This window comes from Stenella coeruleoalba (assembly GCF_951394435.1).
Source record: "Stenella coeruleoalba genome assembly, chromosome: 19".
NCBI lineage: Eukaryota > Metazoa > Chordata > Mammalia > Artiodactyla > Delphinidae > Stenella > Stenella coeruleoalba.
The window spans coordinates 43810443-43826998 of record NC_137165.1 but is presented as its reverse complement, the minus strand read 5'-3'; the positions used below and the strand labels follow the sequence as shown (position 1 = coordinate 43826998).

The 16556-nt window shown below is 56.4% G+C and overlaps 1 protein-coding gene across 1 annotated transcript; it reads left to right on the top strand.

Annotated features, from left to right (window-relative positions):
• Window positions 1–4317: 4317 nt before the first annotated feature.
• On the top strand, window positions 4318–11653 carry C1QL1 (complement C1q like 1). The gene is made up of 2 exons (XM_079904692.1): window positions 4318–4990; window positions 10550–11653. The coding sequence occupies exons 1-2, from the start codon at window positions 4394–4396 to the stop codon at window positions 10727–10729; spliced, it is 777 nt and encodes a 258-aa protein (XP_079760818.1). The 5' UTR covers window positions 4318–4393; the 3' UTR covers window positions 10730–11653.
• Window positions 11654–16556: the final 4903 nt, after the last annotated feature.

The window sequence follows — 16556 nt, the reverse complement described above, 5'->3', positions numbered from 1 at the left end:
AGCTTCCCATGATTCCCTGCCTCCAGATGAATTTAGGCAACACTGCTGAGTGTTTCTATAGCATCCCACATATTCCCAGGCAGTTTGTCAAGTTGGATAGCAGTTGCTTGTTTAATTGTCCAGGTTTCTACCATATGCTGTAACTACATAAGGTCAGAAGACTTTTCACGCTCATCACTGTATCTTGTGATAATAAGTCATCAATTAATATGGGCTTATAGAATGGATGGAGGATGGATAAGTGGATGGATAAATAGATGGGAAAAAAATGATACCTCCCCTCTGTAGAGTCTTCCTACAGTCCTCTGGGAAGGGGGTTTTCCGTCTGTGCTTCATAATACCTAGTGCAAACCTCTACCCAAGCCTTAGTCTCCTCAGCTATCAAATGGGGGAAATAATAGTATCTACCTGGTGGGGTTATTGAAACGAAATTATATAAGCCATGTAATAGTTTTAAATCAATGATAATAGGTTGTTAATTTAAATGAGGTAATCCATGCAAAATGCTTAGAGCAAGTTCTTGTACTACTAAGCGCTCAGAAAATATTCATAATTATCATAGCACTTATCATTTCTTCCTGCCTGTGTCCCCTGCCAAAGAGTGAGCTCCTTAGAGGTGCTGCTTAGGTCTTGATCATTTTTGGACACACCACCTCTACGGCCTCACAGTGCCCAGCTCGGTGCTTTCAGTAAATGTTTACTGAGTGAACAAGTGAACAAATGAACACAGATTTGCCAGCCGATGAGTCAGGGCACTGCACTCTTTTTCATCACTCACAAACCCAGACACACGCTAATGCAAACAGTCTCTTACAATTCACACCCACTCACATTCATTCAAAGAACCTCAAAATACCACAGAACAGCCACCCAGCTTTCTAAAGTCAGCCATGCATCAAAGAAGAGACTCACCCACTTTCTTACACCCACCATACAGCACCTCAATGCCCAGTACCCCCTCCTCACCTCTGGAATGATGGGGGCTGTAGGAGGGAGGGAGCTCTCACTCACAGTAAGGAAGGCAAAGCTGGACCTTCAGCCCCCAGCACTGGCAGTACCACAGCTACAGATAGCACTGCCCTCCCTCCCTTACCTGGGCTCACCTCTTTCCTTTTCTGAAAACCTGGGTCCCTGGGCTTGGCAGGTGGTTGAGGAAGAGGCCTGGGAGCCAGAACTCCTGGGTTCCTTTCTCATTCATCTAGTCTTGTCTCTGAACCCGGAAGCATAGGCCATTGTCCTCCTCTCCTAGCGCCAAGCACAGCAATTTGTAGGAAAAAAGGCAGGATGAGGAGATCCCATGCCCCGGGGTGGTGGAAGGGTCTTGCTGTGAAATAATTATATTAGCCATCCTTTACTTGGCGCCTAATAAGGGTCAGATACTGAGGCCAGCGCTTTGCTACCTTCATTATTACTCATTTAATCCTTCTAACAACCCCTTTTCCAGAGGAGAACACCTGAGACGCTGCTGGTTAGTCTGTAGCCTAAAATCACCACCTGGGACTGGCATGCAGGTCTCTAACCCCGGAATCATCAGCGGCCAGGCTTTAGAGAACTCGGGGTGGATGGGGTAGGAGGGCTGGAGGTCCTCAGGTATTAAGCTGGGGAGACGCGCCCCCGTCCCAGACAGTACCGGCCCCCCAATCAGCCAGGCCCTCTTGTCCCGGGGAAGAGGGGCTCGGAGCGCCGCGGCGGAGGACCCTTTCCTGCGGGGACCTGGGCGGGGCCGGGGCGGGGCCGGCGAGCCTGGGGGAGGCGCGGAGCCGGTGGCCCAGGCTCACAGGCCAAGATGGCTGTTAATTAAAGTGCTGGCACCGGCTCCTCTCTGCAAAGTTTGAAGCCGTTATTTTCCACTCCAGCGAAGCGGGGAGAATCCGGCTGGTCTGACAGCGACGCCACACCGCGCTAGGGGAGCGGGCGCTCTTTCGGGTCGGGGGGCGGGCCGCCTTGCAGCGCCGAGCGCGCCCCTGGACGCCCCGGCGAGCGCCGGGGGTGCGTGCTCCCGCCCCTCCGCGGCCTCGGGCGACCAGCCGCAGTTTCCCCGGCGGATTCGGGAAGGACTCCGGGTGACAGACGAGCCCCAGCGGCACAGCAGAGGAGAGAGCCGTGTGCGCGCGAACTAGGGGGCGCGGGATTGTACAAATCATACGCCGACGACCGCGCACTTGTCCCTCGGGTCACCAGCCCTGTCGCTCTTGGGGGAGTCATACTGGGGAGACCGCCGTGGGGGACGGGAGGCCGGACTGACAGCCGAGAGTCGGGACTACTCTTCCCGAGCCTGGGGGTGGGGGGTCTAGCTGTCCTCCTCCGCCTGCACTTAACGCCTTCCTCCCTCTAGGAAGTAAACGGTACCTAGAGACCCAACTGGGTGGCGGTTAGAAGAGCTTGGAGCCAGGCTGGCGGTTTGAATCCCGGCTCTATCGCTTATTAGTTGTGTGGCTTTGGGCAAATCTCTTAACTTCCCAGAGCCTCAGTTCTCCCGCTGTAAAATGAAAGTAATGATGGGCTTTACCTCCTTGGATTGCTGTGGAGATCTGGTGTGATGGCCTCTGTAAAGCAGTCAACACAGGGCCTGGCACACAGAAAACCCTGAATAAATGCTATTGATTGAATTTTTAGCTCCTTCCTTGGCGAGGGGATCACGCTAACACGGGCTCGGCGATCACTGTAACACGGGCTCGGCGGTGCTTGAAAGGTCCTCTCTCACAGCCTCCACCCCCCGCCCCCGACATCCTCCTGTTCTTGTCCTCCTCCCAGCTCAGGTGGGGTTAATCAATCTCAGCTTTGGGAGGGGTCCTCTCAGGAGAAAGGAGAAAGGCTGGAGGGTCATCCTTTAGCAGCAGCTCGTGGCCTCTGCATGGCAGAGCCCTCCCGGGTAGGCTGGATAAAGGAGGGTGAGAAGGAGCAGCGGAGCAGCACAAACTGGGCCTCAAATAACGTGACCAATATTTTGATGGAAGCAGACGCCTTCTCGTTTATGCAGCCTAAACACTTTACTGCACTTGAGGAAGAGGAGTGCCTTATACAGCCTGGTGGGGAAAAGAGTTAGGAGCTCAGGAGGCTCGAGCTTGGGTAGGAGTGGAGAGCTGAGGGACAGGGAGAGATCAACCCCTCCTCTTGGAGCCTGGGAGAGGGGGTCACCACCCAGGGATGTGTTTGTACTGTCAGAACGGAGAAATTACCTGGGGTGCCCACTTTCTTAGGGCCCCGATTTCTGCCTTGCCTAAAAGCAGGGAGAAGGGAAGTGACCAGAGTAAGATGGAGGGGCCCCCGGCCCCACGCCCATCCCCAGGAAAAAGCAGCCTGACCTGGCCTGGAGCGCAGGCAGGAAGGAGCAGAGGTAAGGAGGTGTGGGTAGAAGATCCTGCTCCTCCTGGGAAAAGGCGTCCCGGGAACATCCAGGAGCCGAAAAGAGAGGAGGGAGCGGCAGATGTTAGCACTCGGGATTCTGCTGGGCACCCTGACAGGCATCCCACCACCACCCCCGTCTCCCGGACAGGTTGTCTGCGAGGCCCGAGGGCGGATTGGCCCCCTCCCCATCCTCCTGCCTTCCCCTCTTCTCCCCCCTCATAACCCTCTTCCTTGTCCTTCCTTCTTGCTCCCCGCTCCTTCCTCCTCTCAATCGCTCTTTGTCCCCTGAAGACCGGGGTGCCCTACCCCAGCCTCCAGCCCCTGCGGGCCGTGGCCCCTCGTGCCTCCCTCTGTCTCTCTCGGCTTTCCTCGTAAGCGACCCTCGAGTCCTCTCCCTCCCAATCCCCCTCGGCGCTTTCTAGCTCTCCCTATGACCCTCTCTTCTATTCGCTTTTTCGTCCCTAGTCTTCCCTTCTCTATGCGAGCCTCTCCTATGTCTGAGACTCTAGCATCCTCTGCATTTCCGAGGCCCTGTCTCCCTCAGTCAGTCTCCCCTTTCCTCTCCGGGCTCCAGCCCTCTACTCCGCGGCCCCGCCCCACGGCCCCGCCCCCCTTGGTGGGCGGAGCCCTACCGTCCGCGGCCCAATTAGGCGCCGGCCCAGCCCTCAGCCCCACCCCTCATGGGCGCAAAGCTGCGCTGAGCGGGTGGGGCTGGATAGGGCGGAGGGGGCGGTGGCTCGAGCGCGGGGAGGCAGGAGGAATCACGCAGGAGGCGGTGGCCGCCGCGCTTAGTTCTGCCGCGCCGCGGGAGGGAAGCGCGAGGTGGGAGCCGGCGGCTGGGCTCGGCAGCGCATCCAGCGCAGCGCGGCGCCCCAAGCCCGGCCCCATGCCCTCAGCCCCGCCGGACCGCCCTTGAGCACGGGCGCCCTGCCCGCGCCCCCCGCCCGCCGGCACCATTGCCCCGACGGCGCGGCCTGGCGGCCCGGCGCTCCCCAGGCTCCGCGCCGGCCGGAAGACGCTCCTGGCAGCCGCCGCGGGCGTGGTGATGCTGCTGGTGCTGGTGGTGCTCATCCCCGTGCTGGTGAGCTCGGGCGGCCCGGATGGCCACTACGAGATGCTGGGCACCTGCCGCATGGTGTGCGACCCCTACCCCGCGCGGGGCCCCGGCGCCGGCGCGCGGCCCGACGGCGGCGACGCCCTGAGCGAGCAGAGCGGCGCGCCCCCGCCCTCCACGCTGGTGCAGGGCCCCCAGGGGAAGCCGGGACGCACAGGCAAGCCGGGCCCTCCCGGGCCCCCGGGGGACCCAGGTCCTCCGGGTCCTGTGGGGCCACCCGGGGAGAAGGGTGAGCCGGGCAAGACCGGCCCTCCCGGGCTGCCGGGCGCGGGGGGCAGCGGCGCCATCAGCACGGCCACCTATACCACGGTGCCGCGCGTGGCCTTCTACGCCGGCCTCAAGAACCCTCACGAGGGTTACGAGGTGCTCAAATTCGACGACGTGGTCACCAACCTAGGCAACAACTACGACGCGACCAGCGGCAAGTTTACATGCAACATTCCCGGCACCTACTTTTTCACCTACCACGTCCTCATGCGCGGAGGCGACGGCACCAGTATGTGGGCGGACCTCTGCAAGAACGGCCAGGTGGGCCCGGCGGGGGCATGGGGCTGGCCTGGGGGCAGGGCATCCAGGGAGCCCGGGGCCGAAGGGTACGGAAGGGCGCAGATGGAGCCCCTGGAGCGGCTTAGGCATTACAGGCGGGGTTGGTCCAGGCTGTCTGGCACCCCTAACTCCTCGGTTCCTGGGTGCCAGCTCCAAGGCAAATGCCGCTGGGCACCTGCGGTATGGAAATGAGGGAGATAAATCCAACTAATAATCAGAGCGCAGGGCTCTCGGGCGCGCGGACTGGCCCTTGGGGGCTTGGCCCTTGGGAAACAGCATCTGAGAGCTGGGATTCTGGTTGATACCAGCTGGTGATGAGGGGACGGATCAGGATGGACTCTGGGGAAAGGCAGCATCGGCGCCCACGGGCGCCTGGGCGCACCGCTAGGCGCGCAAGCGGAGAAGGCGAGCTATAGGAGATGTTTTGCGCACAAAGGCAAAGGGAGCCGAGCGCATAAAGCCTTAGCTGCAATACATCCCCCGCCCTAAGGAAGGGACCACTGGGCAGATCTGACACCCTTTGCAAAACCCGGGACTGCGCGGCCCCTTCCCACTGTGTCAGAGCTAACCGCACAAAAAGACGGCCTGGGGGGGGAAGTTTTTCCTCCTGAGGCAGGGCAAAGAGGTGGAAACTCCCCTCCTCTTTGCCTCCCAGCTGCAACTCCTGATTCCTGGGGTGTCGGGGGATCCTCTTCCTTCCCTATCCCCATCGGAGAGACCAGAGTGGCAGGCACCAAGCTCACGAGGTCTTTGGTACCTGGGACCGGCAATGCCTCCTACTCTCCTTGGAACCGCTGCCCCGGGACCAATCTTGACCTAACCCTGCCCCAGGGTGACAGTTTTACGCAGCTCCCTTCGCTTTGATTCCCCCTCCCTTCTCAGTGCTCCCAGACCACGGTGGCCTGGGGCCCCTGGGGTAGTCAAGCAGAGCATCCTTGTGGAAGAAGGTGTCTGTGCCAATCAGAACTAAAGCTAGGCTGATGGGAGTTGGGAAGGAATCTCCTGCGACTGAGACCCAAGATCCTGCTGGAACCCCTCCCACTGCAGCACTACCCTGAGGCAGACCCTGGCTTGCAGGGTGGGGGAAAGGACAGGCCTGAGAGTCAGCAAAAAGCCTACCAGGTGCTTGTAAGTCTGCCCCCTGCCCTCTCTGCCCTCTCTCCCATGCCTGCTGTGTCTGGTTTCTGCCTCTCCCCTGCCTCTTTCTCTTATCTCTCCATCTCTTGTGCTGGCCTCTCTCCTGTGTCTACCAGTCCTATCTGTCTCTCCCTGGGTTTCTGGTCCCTCACCCCTGGGTTTAACCCCCCCCCCTTTATTTCTTTGGTGTCTCTCCCACTTGTGTCTATCAGGCTTCCTGTGTCTCTCCTCTTTGTCCTTGGTTCTTGACCAAATGGGAGGCCCTAGTATCCAGTTAGGGCCATCTCTGCAGACAGTCCCACATTTCCCCTTATGAATCGCCGGTAAGGGATGCAACAATGTCACCTTCATTGATGGAATTTCTTCCTTTCCTAAAGAAAGTTTGGGCTGGCATGAAGTTGAGGTTTCAGGGGGCTGGGGGCCCAGCTTGCCTGAATAGGGAGGTGGTCACCAGGCCGCCAGTGGGCCCTAGACCCTGTGCTACTTCAGGAGGGTGCCGCAGGGCCCCAGAGATGAGACAAGAGGAGGCCCCAAAGATGGTGTGTGCTTGGGGCAAGGACACTTGCTGCAGTCTCAGGGAGGTGAAACTGACCCCAAAGCCTCTTTTTACCCCCCCCCCCGGGGCAGGACATCGACAGAGCCTGACAAGGAGGTGGCACCGCAGGCTGGTAGAAGAAATGAGGTGGCTTTAACCAGGGGTTTCAGAGACCCAGCATTTTAAGTTACTCAGACCATTTCCTCCATACACATAAAAAAATCCAAGCAGTGGGGTGATAGGCTCTGGTCCTCCCCTACATCCTTTGTGACTTCTTCCAGATTGTCCAAGAGATTCCTTTAATCTCACTGGTCATTCTTTATATTAGTTTTGAGCCCCTACTAGGAGCCAGGTTTGGGGTTCCAGAGGTTCAGTCTGCTTGCCCTCCAGAACCCTGTGGTCTGTGCAGGGGAGACAGTCGTAAACACACAATAACACAGCCCAGCGATTACTGAGTGGGAGAAGGATAGGGAGACCACGGGCACTCCTGTCCCCAGATGTGTCGGCTGGAGGGAGTGATTCAGTGGGGCCTGCCCCAGCTCAGACCAACCTGCTCTGGGGAGAGGAAGGTGAACCTGGGTCCCCAAGGTGAGGAGACACAACTAGGGAGAAAATGAAAAGGTCAAGTGTAGGGAAAGGCTGGCTCAGAGGTGGACATTCAAGTGAGCGGAGAAAAAAATGATGGGGCTGGGCAATGGGTGGGACCAGAAAAGAGGAGCTTGCTCCTCCCACGCCTTCAAGTCCAGGGGTGACCCTGGGCTCTGTGCTTTTCCTTCCTGGCTTCCTGCCTTGCAGAGAGGCTTCCAGAATTTCCTCCAGAAGGTAGAGCTGCACTGGGGCCCTGGCCCTTCCCTGGGCAACATGGGGAAACGGGGCGTCACCACCTTCCTGCCCGGTGCTGAGACCCCCTCTCTGTCCTTGTGTGAGGCCCACCAGCCCCTCTATCTAGGGGTAGCTTTGAGTCACCACTGCACAGCCTGATGGCACTAAGCCTGAGTCATCAGGACATGGGCACCGGAGGAGCCTGACGAAGGGTCTCTAGGTTGGGGCTGGTGCCCTGGGTGAGGTGAGCCCCCTGCAGCTCCCCCTAAGACCCACAGTTCAGGGACTTCCCTGGCTGTCCAGTGGTTAAGACTTCATGCTTCCAGTGCAGAGGGCATGGGTTCGATCCCTGGTCCCTGGTCAGGGAACTGAGATCCCACGTGCCGGGCGAGGACGTGAAATTGATAAACAGGGCTAGAGAAGAGGGGGCTGTGTGGGGACAGGCCAGGGCCTATGGGAAGGCAAGTATTACAGATGGGCGGGGGCTTGGACACCAGAGTTTGAGTGAGGTGAGAAGTGGTGGGGTGTGTAAATTGGGGACCATGGTATAAAGACCTAACTGGAGATCAGCCTCTCTGATGGGAGGAGAGGGGCCCCCTGCTGTCCTCTCTGGCCTCTAATGCCTTTCACAGCACAGAACGAGTGCTTGGCATAGTAGGGACCCAGCAATGGTGTGAAAGCACAAGTGCCCTGTGGACCAGGCTGGCTGCCTGTGGGAGCCACACCTGCACATCCCAAACCCCAGCATTGCTCTGGGGGTAGGGGCACATTTCCTGGGTTCTCTGCCCCCACCCCACCCCAACTCCAGGCCCCTAATCGGACCACTGCCTCAGTTTCCTTTATTGGCAGCCCTTGAAGAGGTGCTTCTATAGCACCCCCTCCTGAAAAGCCCCAGACTTGCTTGCCTGCTTCCAGGACAACCTCAAATCCCCAAACTTCCCCTCTGCCCCCAGGAGGAGCTGGATGCCTCAACTGTTCCCAGTCTTGTGCAGAGAATCAGGACCCCTGGGTTCCATTCCTGGATCCCCCGCTGTCTAAGGATGGAAGAGCATTAATTCTCCCTGCCTCCGTGGACAGTCAGGATAATCACAGCAACAATCATGGTGATGAATAAATAATAAACATAAGCGTAACAGTTCTGATGCTTGTCACATCACCAGGAGATTCCTGATGACAGATGACGATATTCTAATGGATTTGGCTATTAAGAAGCACACTGTTTTAATGAGTTAAGGCTAAATTAATCTGGGTAATAAAAATAATTGTTATTAATAGTAATTTATTAGCAAAGATAATGAAATGCATGTGTAATAATAAATACTACCAGGATTAGGGCCCAGGGAACAATACAGGAGTTGGCTGCTTGCTTTTTTCAGCTCTTTCCTAGTAGCTTAAAGCCCATCAAGATTAAAAATTTTTTCCTTCACTGTCAAAAAGCTTCTACACTGGTGGCAGTGGTGAGGCAGGATCTTCTCATCCATTTTCTAAATGGAGAAACTGAGCTCCTTGGCAGACGGCATCTCTCCCTCATTTGATTTTCCACCACCTTTAGCTGGACCAGGAGTTTTCCCAACTGAGTGCCCCAAACAATTCCCTCCCGGGTTGGGGAAGAAGAGCTTGAGGGGCAAGAAGGGGCTGAAAGGATCTGGGCTTTAACTGGCAGACTGCGTGCAAATATGTCGGGTTCTCCTGGTGCAGCATTGCTGCTGAGTCAGCAGCTTCGGCACAGCTGATCTACAATTCTGCCTTCCATCCAGGAGGGAGGATGGGCCCCTCCCCTAATTTGGCTTGGTCCAGCCCTGACTATCAGCCCTTGGGGGAGTTGCCTTCGGGGAAGGGGTAGGATGGAGAGGGGCTGTTGAGGAGCCTGGCTGAGAGAACCCCATTCAATGCAGCCTCCCCCCAACACAAGCCGGAACTTGAAGATGGTTCCTCTCTTCCCATTCTCCACCCAGAATATCCCGGAGAGGCCCCAGGTCAGATGGCTCAGGACTTGCGCTGGCCTCAGCGGTCGGAAAGGAATGCCTGGAGGGAATTCGTCCACCACCCCACATCCTCGATATCTTATGATTATAGTCTGAGCCCCCCAAATGATGTGTCAGGCTTCAAATCCAAAGGCTGGCGCTCCCCTGCCCCATCGTCCTGCCTGTCCTGCCCCTCCTCCATCCAAACAAGGAGCAACAAAGATATCAGATCAGACTGAGGATCACAGAGGGTTATAAGGCTTGGCTCCCTTCTTCCCATCCACTTCCTTTCTACCACCGTGGGGTGATACAGGAGGAGCCGGAAGTCCTCTTTGGGTGGGGGAATAGTCACAGGTATAGCTACAGCTCCTTGGAGGCGGGATGCAGGCCCAACCTGAGCCTTGGGAGGGGAAGTAGTGACCAGGCCTTCCATCTCACTGCTCTGGTGTGAAAGACTCCAGAACGGACTTCAGACAAGGCGTCCACAGAGCAGGCCCTGGTACTACTGTGGTTGCTTTCTAGTAGCCTGGCATTGATCCAGGCCCGAACCTATAAGGCCAAGGGGCGCCCTCCTGTCCATCCACTGACATAAGAACAGGTGGATGTGGCTGAGATGTAAGGCATCATTATCACAATAAGGCAGAGAGGAACCAATGGTGAGAGAGGGGATGGCCCTCCATCCCTTAGGGGTCCAGAGAATTCCTCTCTGCAAGGAGGGAGTTCCAGGCTGAGGCATCCCGGAAACATTGTTGAAGTCAGACAGTGAGACCTAGGGGAGTTAAGGAGGCCGATTACACCTTGACTGCCAATTCAGACCCAGATTACACCTGCCCTAGAGATCCAAGGCTCCTCTGTAACCCCTTCCCAAAACACACAGTTATGACTGGACAGGGCAATGGTGGGATGATGGGAGAAAAGCAGGCTGAGAGCCCTGATGGGGCTGGAGGTGGGGCTTTGGGGGCTTCCAGAGGTAGCTGCCTTACCTCTGACGGTCCCCCTCCCTCCCCGACCCCACCTCTCTCCCTCCTCCTCCCCTACCTTCTCACACACACCCCTCTTCTCCTACCCCCACCAACCCCGCAGGTGCGGGCCAGCGCCATTGCCCAGGACGCAGACCAGAACTACGACTACGCCAGCAACAGCGTGATCCTGCACCTGGACGCGGGCGACGAGGTCTTCATCAAGCTCGACGGAGGCAAAGCGCACGGCGGCAACAGCAACAAATACAGCACATTCTCCGGCTTCATCATCTACTCTGATTGAGCTCCTCGCGACCCCTCCATCCCCTATCCCCCCGGAGGTTCCCTCCCGGCGGGGCAGAGGATGACCCGTCCCCCTACCCACACCCCCTCGCTGCCCGCCACGGCCGCCGGCTTCTCCCGGCTATGACGCCCCCGGCCTGCCCTCACCACCGTCCGGGCCGCAGCAAGCCCTCCCGCCGTCTCGCCACAGAGCCGGGTCCAGCGCGCCCCGTCCCGGTTCCCCGGGAGGCGGTGTCGACCGCCCCCGCCCCGGCCCGCACTGTATATTTGTACAATAGGATTGTTTTTGCCCACCTGACCCACCAGCCCGCCCCAGCTGGGGGAGAGGTCTCGGCGGGGTCGCTCCCCGTGCTCGGATGTGCTGCCCACCCGCTCTGGGGTGGCGCTGCCTGGGGGAGCGGTGTATTGGGGGCTGGATGGCTTCCCAGCTACAGCCCTGGCCGGCTGAGCCCCGTCTGACCAAAGCTATAATAAAACACTTCCACCCCGCTGGCTTTCCGACTGTGCCGTGGAGAGGAGTTGCAGGAGGGGACCATGAACCCTGCCCTCCTCCAGGCTGGGAATGAGTCTGCTGAAAGCTTCTCACGGATCCGTGGGGAGCCAGGCTCCGGAGCCAGAGCTGGTCCCGGAGGAGGTGGGCCGAGGGACCCAATGCCCACCACAGCCCAAGTGGGCCTGGGCAGCTGGAATAGGAAGCAGTTCAGTTACATCATCATTTTCCAGGGTGGAAAAGCTCCATCTTTTCGACCTTGAAAGTGGCATCAGCATTCCAAAGGCACAGCAAGTTTTAAATTGGGAAACCCAGGTTCCGGTCCCAGTGTCACGGTGTAGAATCCTGGCCGTGTCACTCTTTTCTGACTCAGTTCTGGGTTAGTGACAGCAGCGAAAGGAACAAGCTTTGCATTAAATGCTGGTTGACCCTGACCCAAGCACTTCACCCCTGGGCCTCAGTTTTCTCATTATAATGTGTAGGTGAGGAGACCTAACCTACCTCACTTGACTGAGAATTAAAGAGGTATCATGTATATGCTCAATAAACACAACTTTTATTATTAATGCATCACTTTAAAGTTTGTCAAAGGCTTTCACGTATGTTGTCTCACTTGAGTCTTCCAAGAGCCCTGGGAGGTTGGATGAGTAGATTTTATTCTTTTTCCAAAGAGGTTAAAGAGCTTTTAAAATAGGACACAGGGACTTCCCTGGTGATGCAGTGGTTAAGGATCCACCTGCCAATGCAGGGGACACGGGTTCGAGCTCTGGTCCAGGAAGATCCCACATGCCACGGAGCGACTAAGCCTGCGTGCCACAACTATAGAGCCTGCGCTCTAGAGCCCGCGAACCACAGCTACTGAGCCCACGCAGCTAGAGCCCATGCTCCGCAATAGGGGAGGCCACCGCAATGAGAAGCCCACGCACCCCAACGAAGAGTAGCCCCCGCTCGCTTCAACTAGAGAAAGCCCACACACAGCAACGAAGACCCAGCACAGCCAAAAGTAAATAAAATAAAATAACTAAATTTATTTTTAAAAAAATATAGGACACAGTCCCCAAGTTCTGTGATTGCACTTGAATCCAAGAAGCCCTTGCCTCCCTGGAGACACACTAAATCTCCTTGCCTTGTCACTGCCTCCCTCGCCTCCTATTACTGGGACCATGACGGTTGCACAGTTAGGGCACTCCTAAATCATAATAGCTAATATTTAGAGAGCACCCACTCTGTGTCTGACACCATATAGGAACTTTTTAATTGTTTAAATTTATTTTTGGCTGCGTTGGGTCTTCGTTGCTGCACGCAGGCTTTCTCTAGTTGTGACGGGCAGGGCTACTCTTTGTTGCAGTGCACGGGCTTCTCATTGCGGTGGCTTCTCTTGTTGCAGAGCACGGGCTCTAGGCGCACAGGCTTCAGTAGTTGTGGCACGCGGGCTCAGTAGTTGTGGTGCACAGGCTTAGTTGCTCCGCGGCATGTGGGATCTTCCTGGACCAGGTCTCGAACCCATGTCCCCGGCATTGGAGGGTGGATTCTTAACCACTGCGTCACCAGGGAAGCCCCATATAGGAACTTTATAAATATTATCTGATGGAAATGTGTGTGGGGTGGGAGTGGACTGGCAAGAAATGCTCCCATGCCCTTTAACGTGGATGCTGTTGTCTTATCCATTTCAGATGAGGAGACTGAGGCTCAGAGAGGATAAATAATTTGCCACGGTCACAGAGCTAGGAAGAGGCAAATGCCAGTATTTGAGCCAAAGACCATGCTCTTACCCAGCATGCCATATTACATAAAGACCTGGGATCCCCGAAGCAGAACGGAGGAAGGATGGCTTGGGGGCAGCCCAGCGCTTCCACTCCAGCGCTGCCCTGCAGAGCCTTGATGGGATTTACAGGCATCTGCCCTGGGCAGCAGCCATGGGGTGAACCTCTTGGAGAATCCCAAGGCTCTGCTTGAGGGAAGGGTCCCATCTGGCCTCCCCTCCCCCTGCTGGCTCAGCTGGAGAGACAGGAAGGAGGGGTGGCCTCCCTCCCAGTCAGACCCCATGTATGGACCCTTGTCAAGGCTGGCGGACTTGAATGACTTTCTTTATCCTGTCTTCTCTCCCCGACATCCCCCTACTGCCAGCTGTGGCCGTTTAATAAAATTAGCTTAATACTTGTTCCTTCCCTGTGGGGTCTGGAGATTGAAATCTGCGGGTTCCCACAAACCCAATAAAACCCCTGGCAGGTCTAGCTGGAACGAGAGTTTCCTTGGGAAGAGTGATTAGATTAGCCAGCACCCCCCCGCCCCCCCACCCAGTGCCACCCACAGCCCCCTGTGATTCTTTAATGGCCAACTGGCCCCAAATTACCACCACACCTGGGCGTGCTCCCCAGCCCTCTCCAGAGGCCACAGGGACTGGTCTAGGACCCCTGCTACAGCAAAAAGCATGTTAACCATTTTTGTAGGGAGAGCCAGGCTGGTTGGCCTGCTTTCTTTTCTTTCTGGTGAGTGGCTGTTCCTCACGTCATTCTGAGAGATGGGCCTAAAATCTCCGTGTCGCAGATGAGGAAATCATAGTCTGAAGAAAATCTGTGACTTGTCTATGGTCACGCAGCAAGTTTGTGACACAACTGGGACAGGACTGAAGCCAAGGACCTTTTCTTCCTTTGCAGGGCACCAGGGGTGTCCGGCAGTGCCAGTTGCCAGCTGGTTGTCACTCAAGCGGCATCCCAGCTGGCGGGGAACATGTTGGGGTAGCGTCTCCCCCACGAGACAGGGGCTCCCCAAGGGTGGATCTATTTTTTCCCCCCTCAGACTTGGGACACCTGAGAGCAAGGACTATGTCTCCATCCTCAGAATGGGAAACTTCCTGAAGGCAAGACCGTGTCCTCCATCAGCCTGGGTGTCCTCAAAGACAGTGTTTTGACTGAGTTGAGGGCAAGGTGTGTATCTCCAGAGACTGGGGATGAGGAGGGGCCGTTTCCTAGTTGCAAAGATTGTGGCCGTCCTCCCAGTGACTCCAAGGGTAGACAATGTGCTTTTTCTATTAAACTAGGGCTTTCCGAGACCAGACCCTGGGACTGGAGGTTCCCTGAAGGACAAACTCTGTCTCCTCATCCAATTGGGGTCTCCTTGAAAGCAGGGCACGTGTCTCGCCTCTTCCTCTGTCAGGGGCGTGTCTGCCACAGAAACATTCCACAGGGCAGGGCTGGCTAGGTGGTGGAAAGGAGGCTGGACAGGCAGAATGGTGAGCCCACTCTGGAGGAAGGAAGGAAGAAGCCTCCCCAGGCTGCCTCCCCTTTAGAAATATGTGTGATTAATTAACGAATAATGTCCCTGCCAAAGGGGTGTGAGGATGGCAGTGCCCCTGGAGCTCGCCCACACGAGGAATGGCAGGCCATCCTGTGCCCAGGCAGCTGCCAGCCCTCAGAGCTGGTGTTGCCCTGGTTTCCGGGGTCAAGGGGAGCAGAGGGGGCAGCAGGAACCCACCGCTGGGGGCTACCCTAATTGGATGACTTTGCAGGAAGGCCAGGCAGGTGCGCTCGGCTCTCCGCTTCAGCTCGCTGCAAACACATCTGCCATGGTGAGGTCTAGGGGTTAATTGCCTCCCGCCTCACTCCTGGTAACCGATATTTCATTTACTGCTCAGAGGGGGAGCTGCCTGGAGAATCAATCCTGGACAAGCATCCAGGGAACAGGGGAGGCGCGGAGGCACGGGAGCTGTGTCCGGGAGGATCTCTGAGCGTCAGAGGAGGAGGTAGGAGGCAAGGACCAATTGCTCAAGGCTATTCTGGGGCTCACCTGCATTCTGCTGACGCTGACAACAGCTCCAGGACCCCAAAGAGCTGGGAGAAAATCCAAGGGGTCCAGAGGCTGCACTACTTCAGCTAGCGGTGCTGTTTCCCCTGCCCTGGTTCCTTCTGCATGTACTTACCTGGGTACCCCTGTAAGCTGTAGCAGGTTAGATGCGGTTAATAAGGTTATTTTCACAAGTGATGAAGGCATATTTGAAAAGCGGAACTGGAGGTGTGAGCTCCTCACTTCCTTCCAGGTAATAAACCTTAAAATCCTACAAATGGGGTTTCCCTGGTGGCGCAGTGGTTGAGAGTCCGCCTGCCGATGCAGGGGACACGGGTTCGTGACTCGGTCTGGGAAGATCCCACATGCTGCGGAGCGGCTGGGCCCGTGGGCCGTGGCCGCTGGGCCTGCGCATCCGGAGCCTGTGCTCCGCAACGGGAGAGGCCACAACAGTGAGAAGCCCGCGTACCGCAAAAAAAAAAAAAAAAAAAATCCTACAAATGAAGTGATAATAAAGTGGAAGTGAAAAGTCTATAAATGTTTGGGACTGGGTGGGGGTGGAAGGGTTACTGAGAGAGGGCAGCTGGGGCCTGGAGAGAAAAGGGACCAGAGGGCTCCCTGCCACCGTGCTTTCCACATGCTACCCATTTGCCCCATCTGCCAAAATTGAGAATCAAAGCCACAGAATGGGCAACTCTCAGTACACAGCTGGAAAAACTGAGACCCAGAGATGAACCCAAGGTTGCTCGGGCTGGTTCAGGGCAGAGCTAGAACCTGAGACAGCAGGACCCAGCAGACATGCAGCAGTTGGAGTCAGAAGAATTGGGCTCAAGTTCTGGCCCAGTTCAGTGTTTCAGGAAACGAAATTTCACCTCTCTGAGCCTCGGTTTCTCCATCTATAAAATGGGCCTAATAAAAATATCTACTTGAAGGGCCATTACGAGGCAGTGGGTAAGAAATTATTAATATTTTGTAAGTTGTAAAGCAAAATGCAGATGCAAGTCTCCCAAGCCCTGTGATTTAAAATTCTTTTGAGGACTTCCCTGGTGGTCTAGTGGTTAAGAATCTGCCTTCCAATGCAGGGGACACGGGTTCGATCCCTGGTGGGGGAACTAAGATCCCACATGCCACAGGGCAACTAAGCCCATGCGCTCTAGAGCCCAGGTGCCACAACTAGAGAGCCTGCGCCCTGCAACTACTGAGCCAGCGGGCCCCGGAGCCCGTGTCACAACTAGAGAGAAGCCCACGCACCGCAACAAAAGATCCCACAGGCTGCAACAAAGATCTGACACAGCCAAATAAATAAAGAAAAATAAAATTCTTTTGGCTGCACTTCAATGTGTGGGCCGGTGATGATCGTCACTGAAGAAAACGAAGACATCTGGGTTTTCTCCCACCCGAAGTGAGTGTGGGGCACTAAGGGAGAGATTGGTCTGAGGTACCCAGGATGGAGAGCTAAGTATTAAGAATGGAGTCTCCAATGTGGATTCTCCCACCATTCTGCTCTGTGGCCTCCAGTTTGGGGTAAGAGCACAGGGATGCCCCAGAGGACCTG

Coding starts and splice junctions, on each gene's coding strand:
- C1QL1 (XM_079904692.1), top strand. CDS start 4,394: ATGCTGCTGGTGCTGGTGGTGCTCATCCCCGTGCTGGTGAGCTCGGGC. Junction 4,991..10,549: donor ACCTCTGCAAGAACGGCCAG/GTGGGCCCGGCG, acceptor CCAACCCCGCAG/GTGCGGGCCAGCGCCATTGC.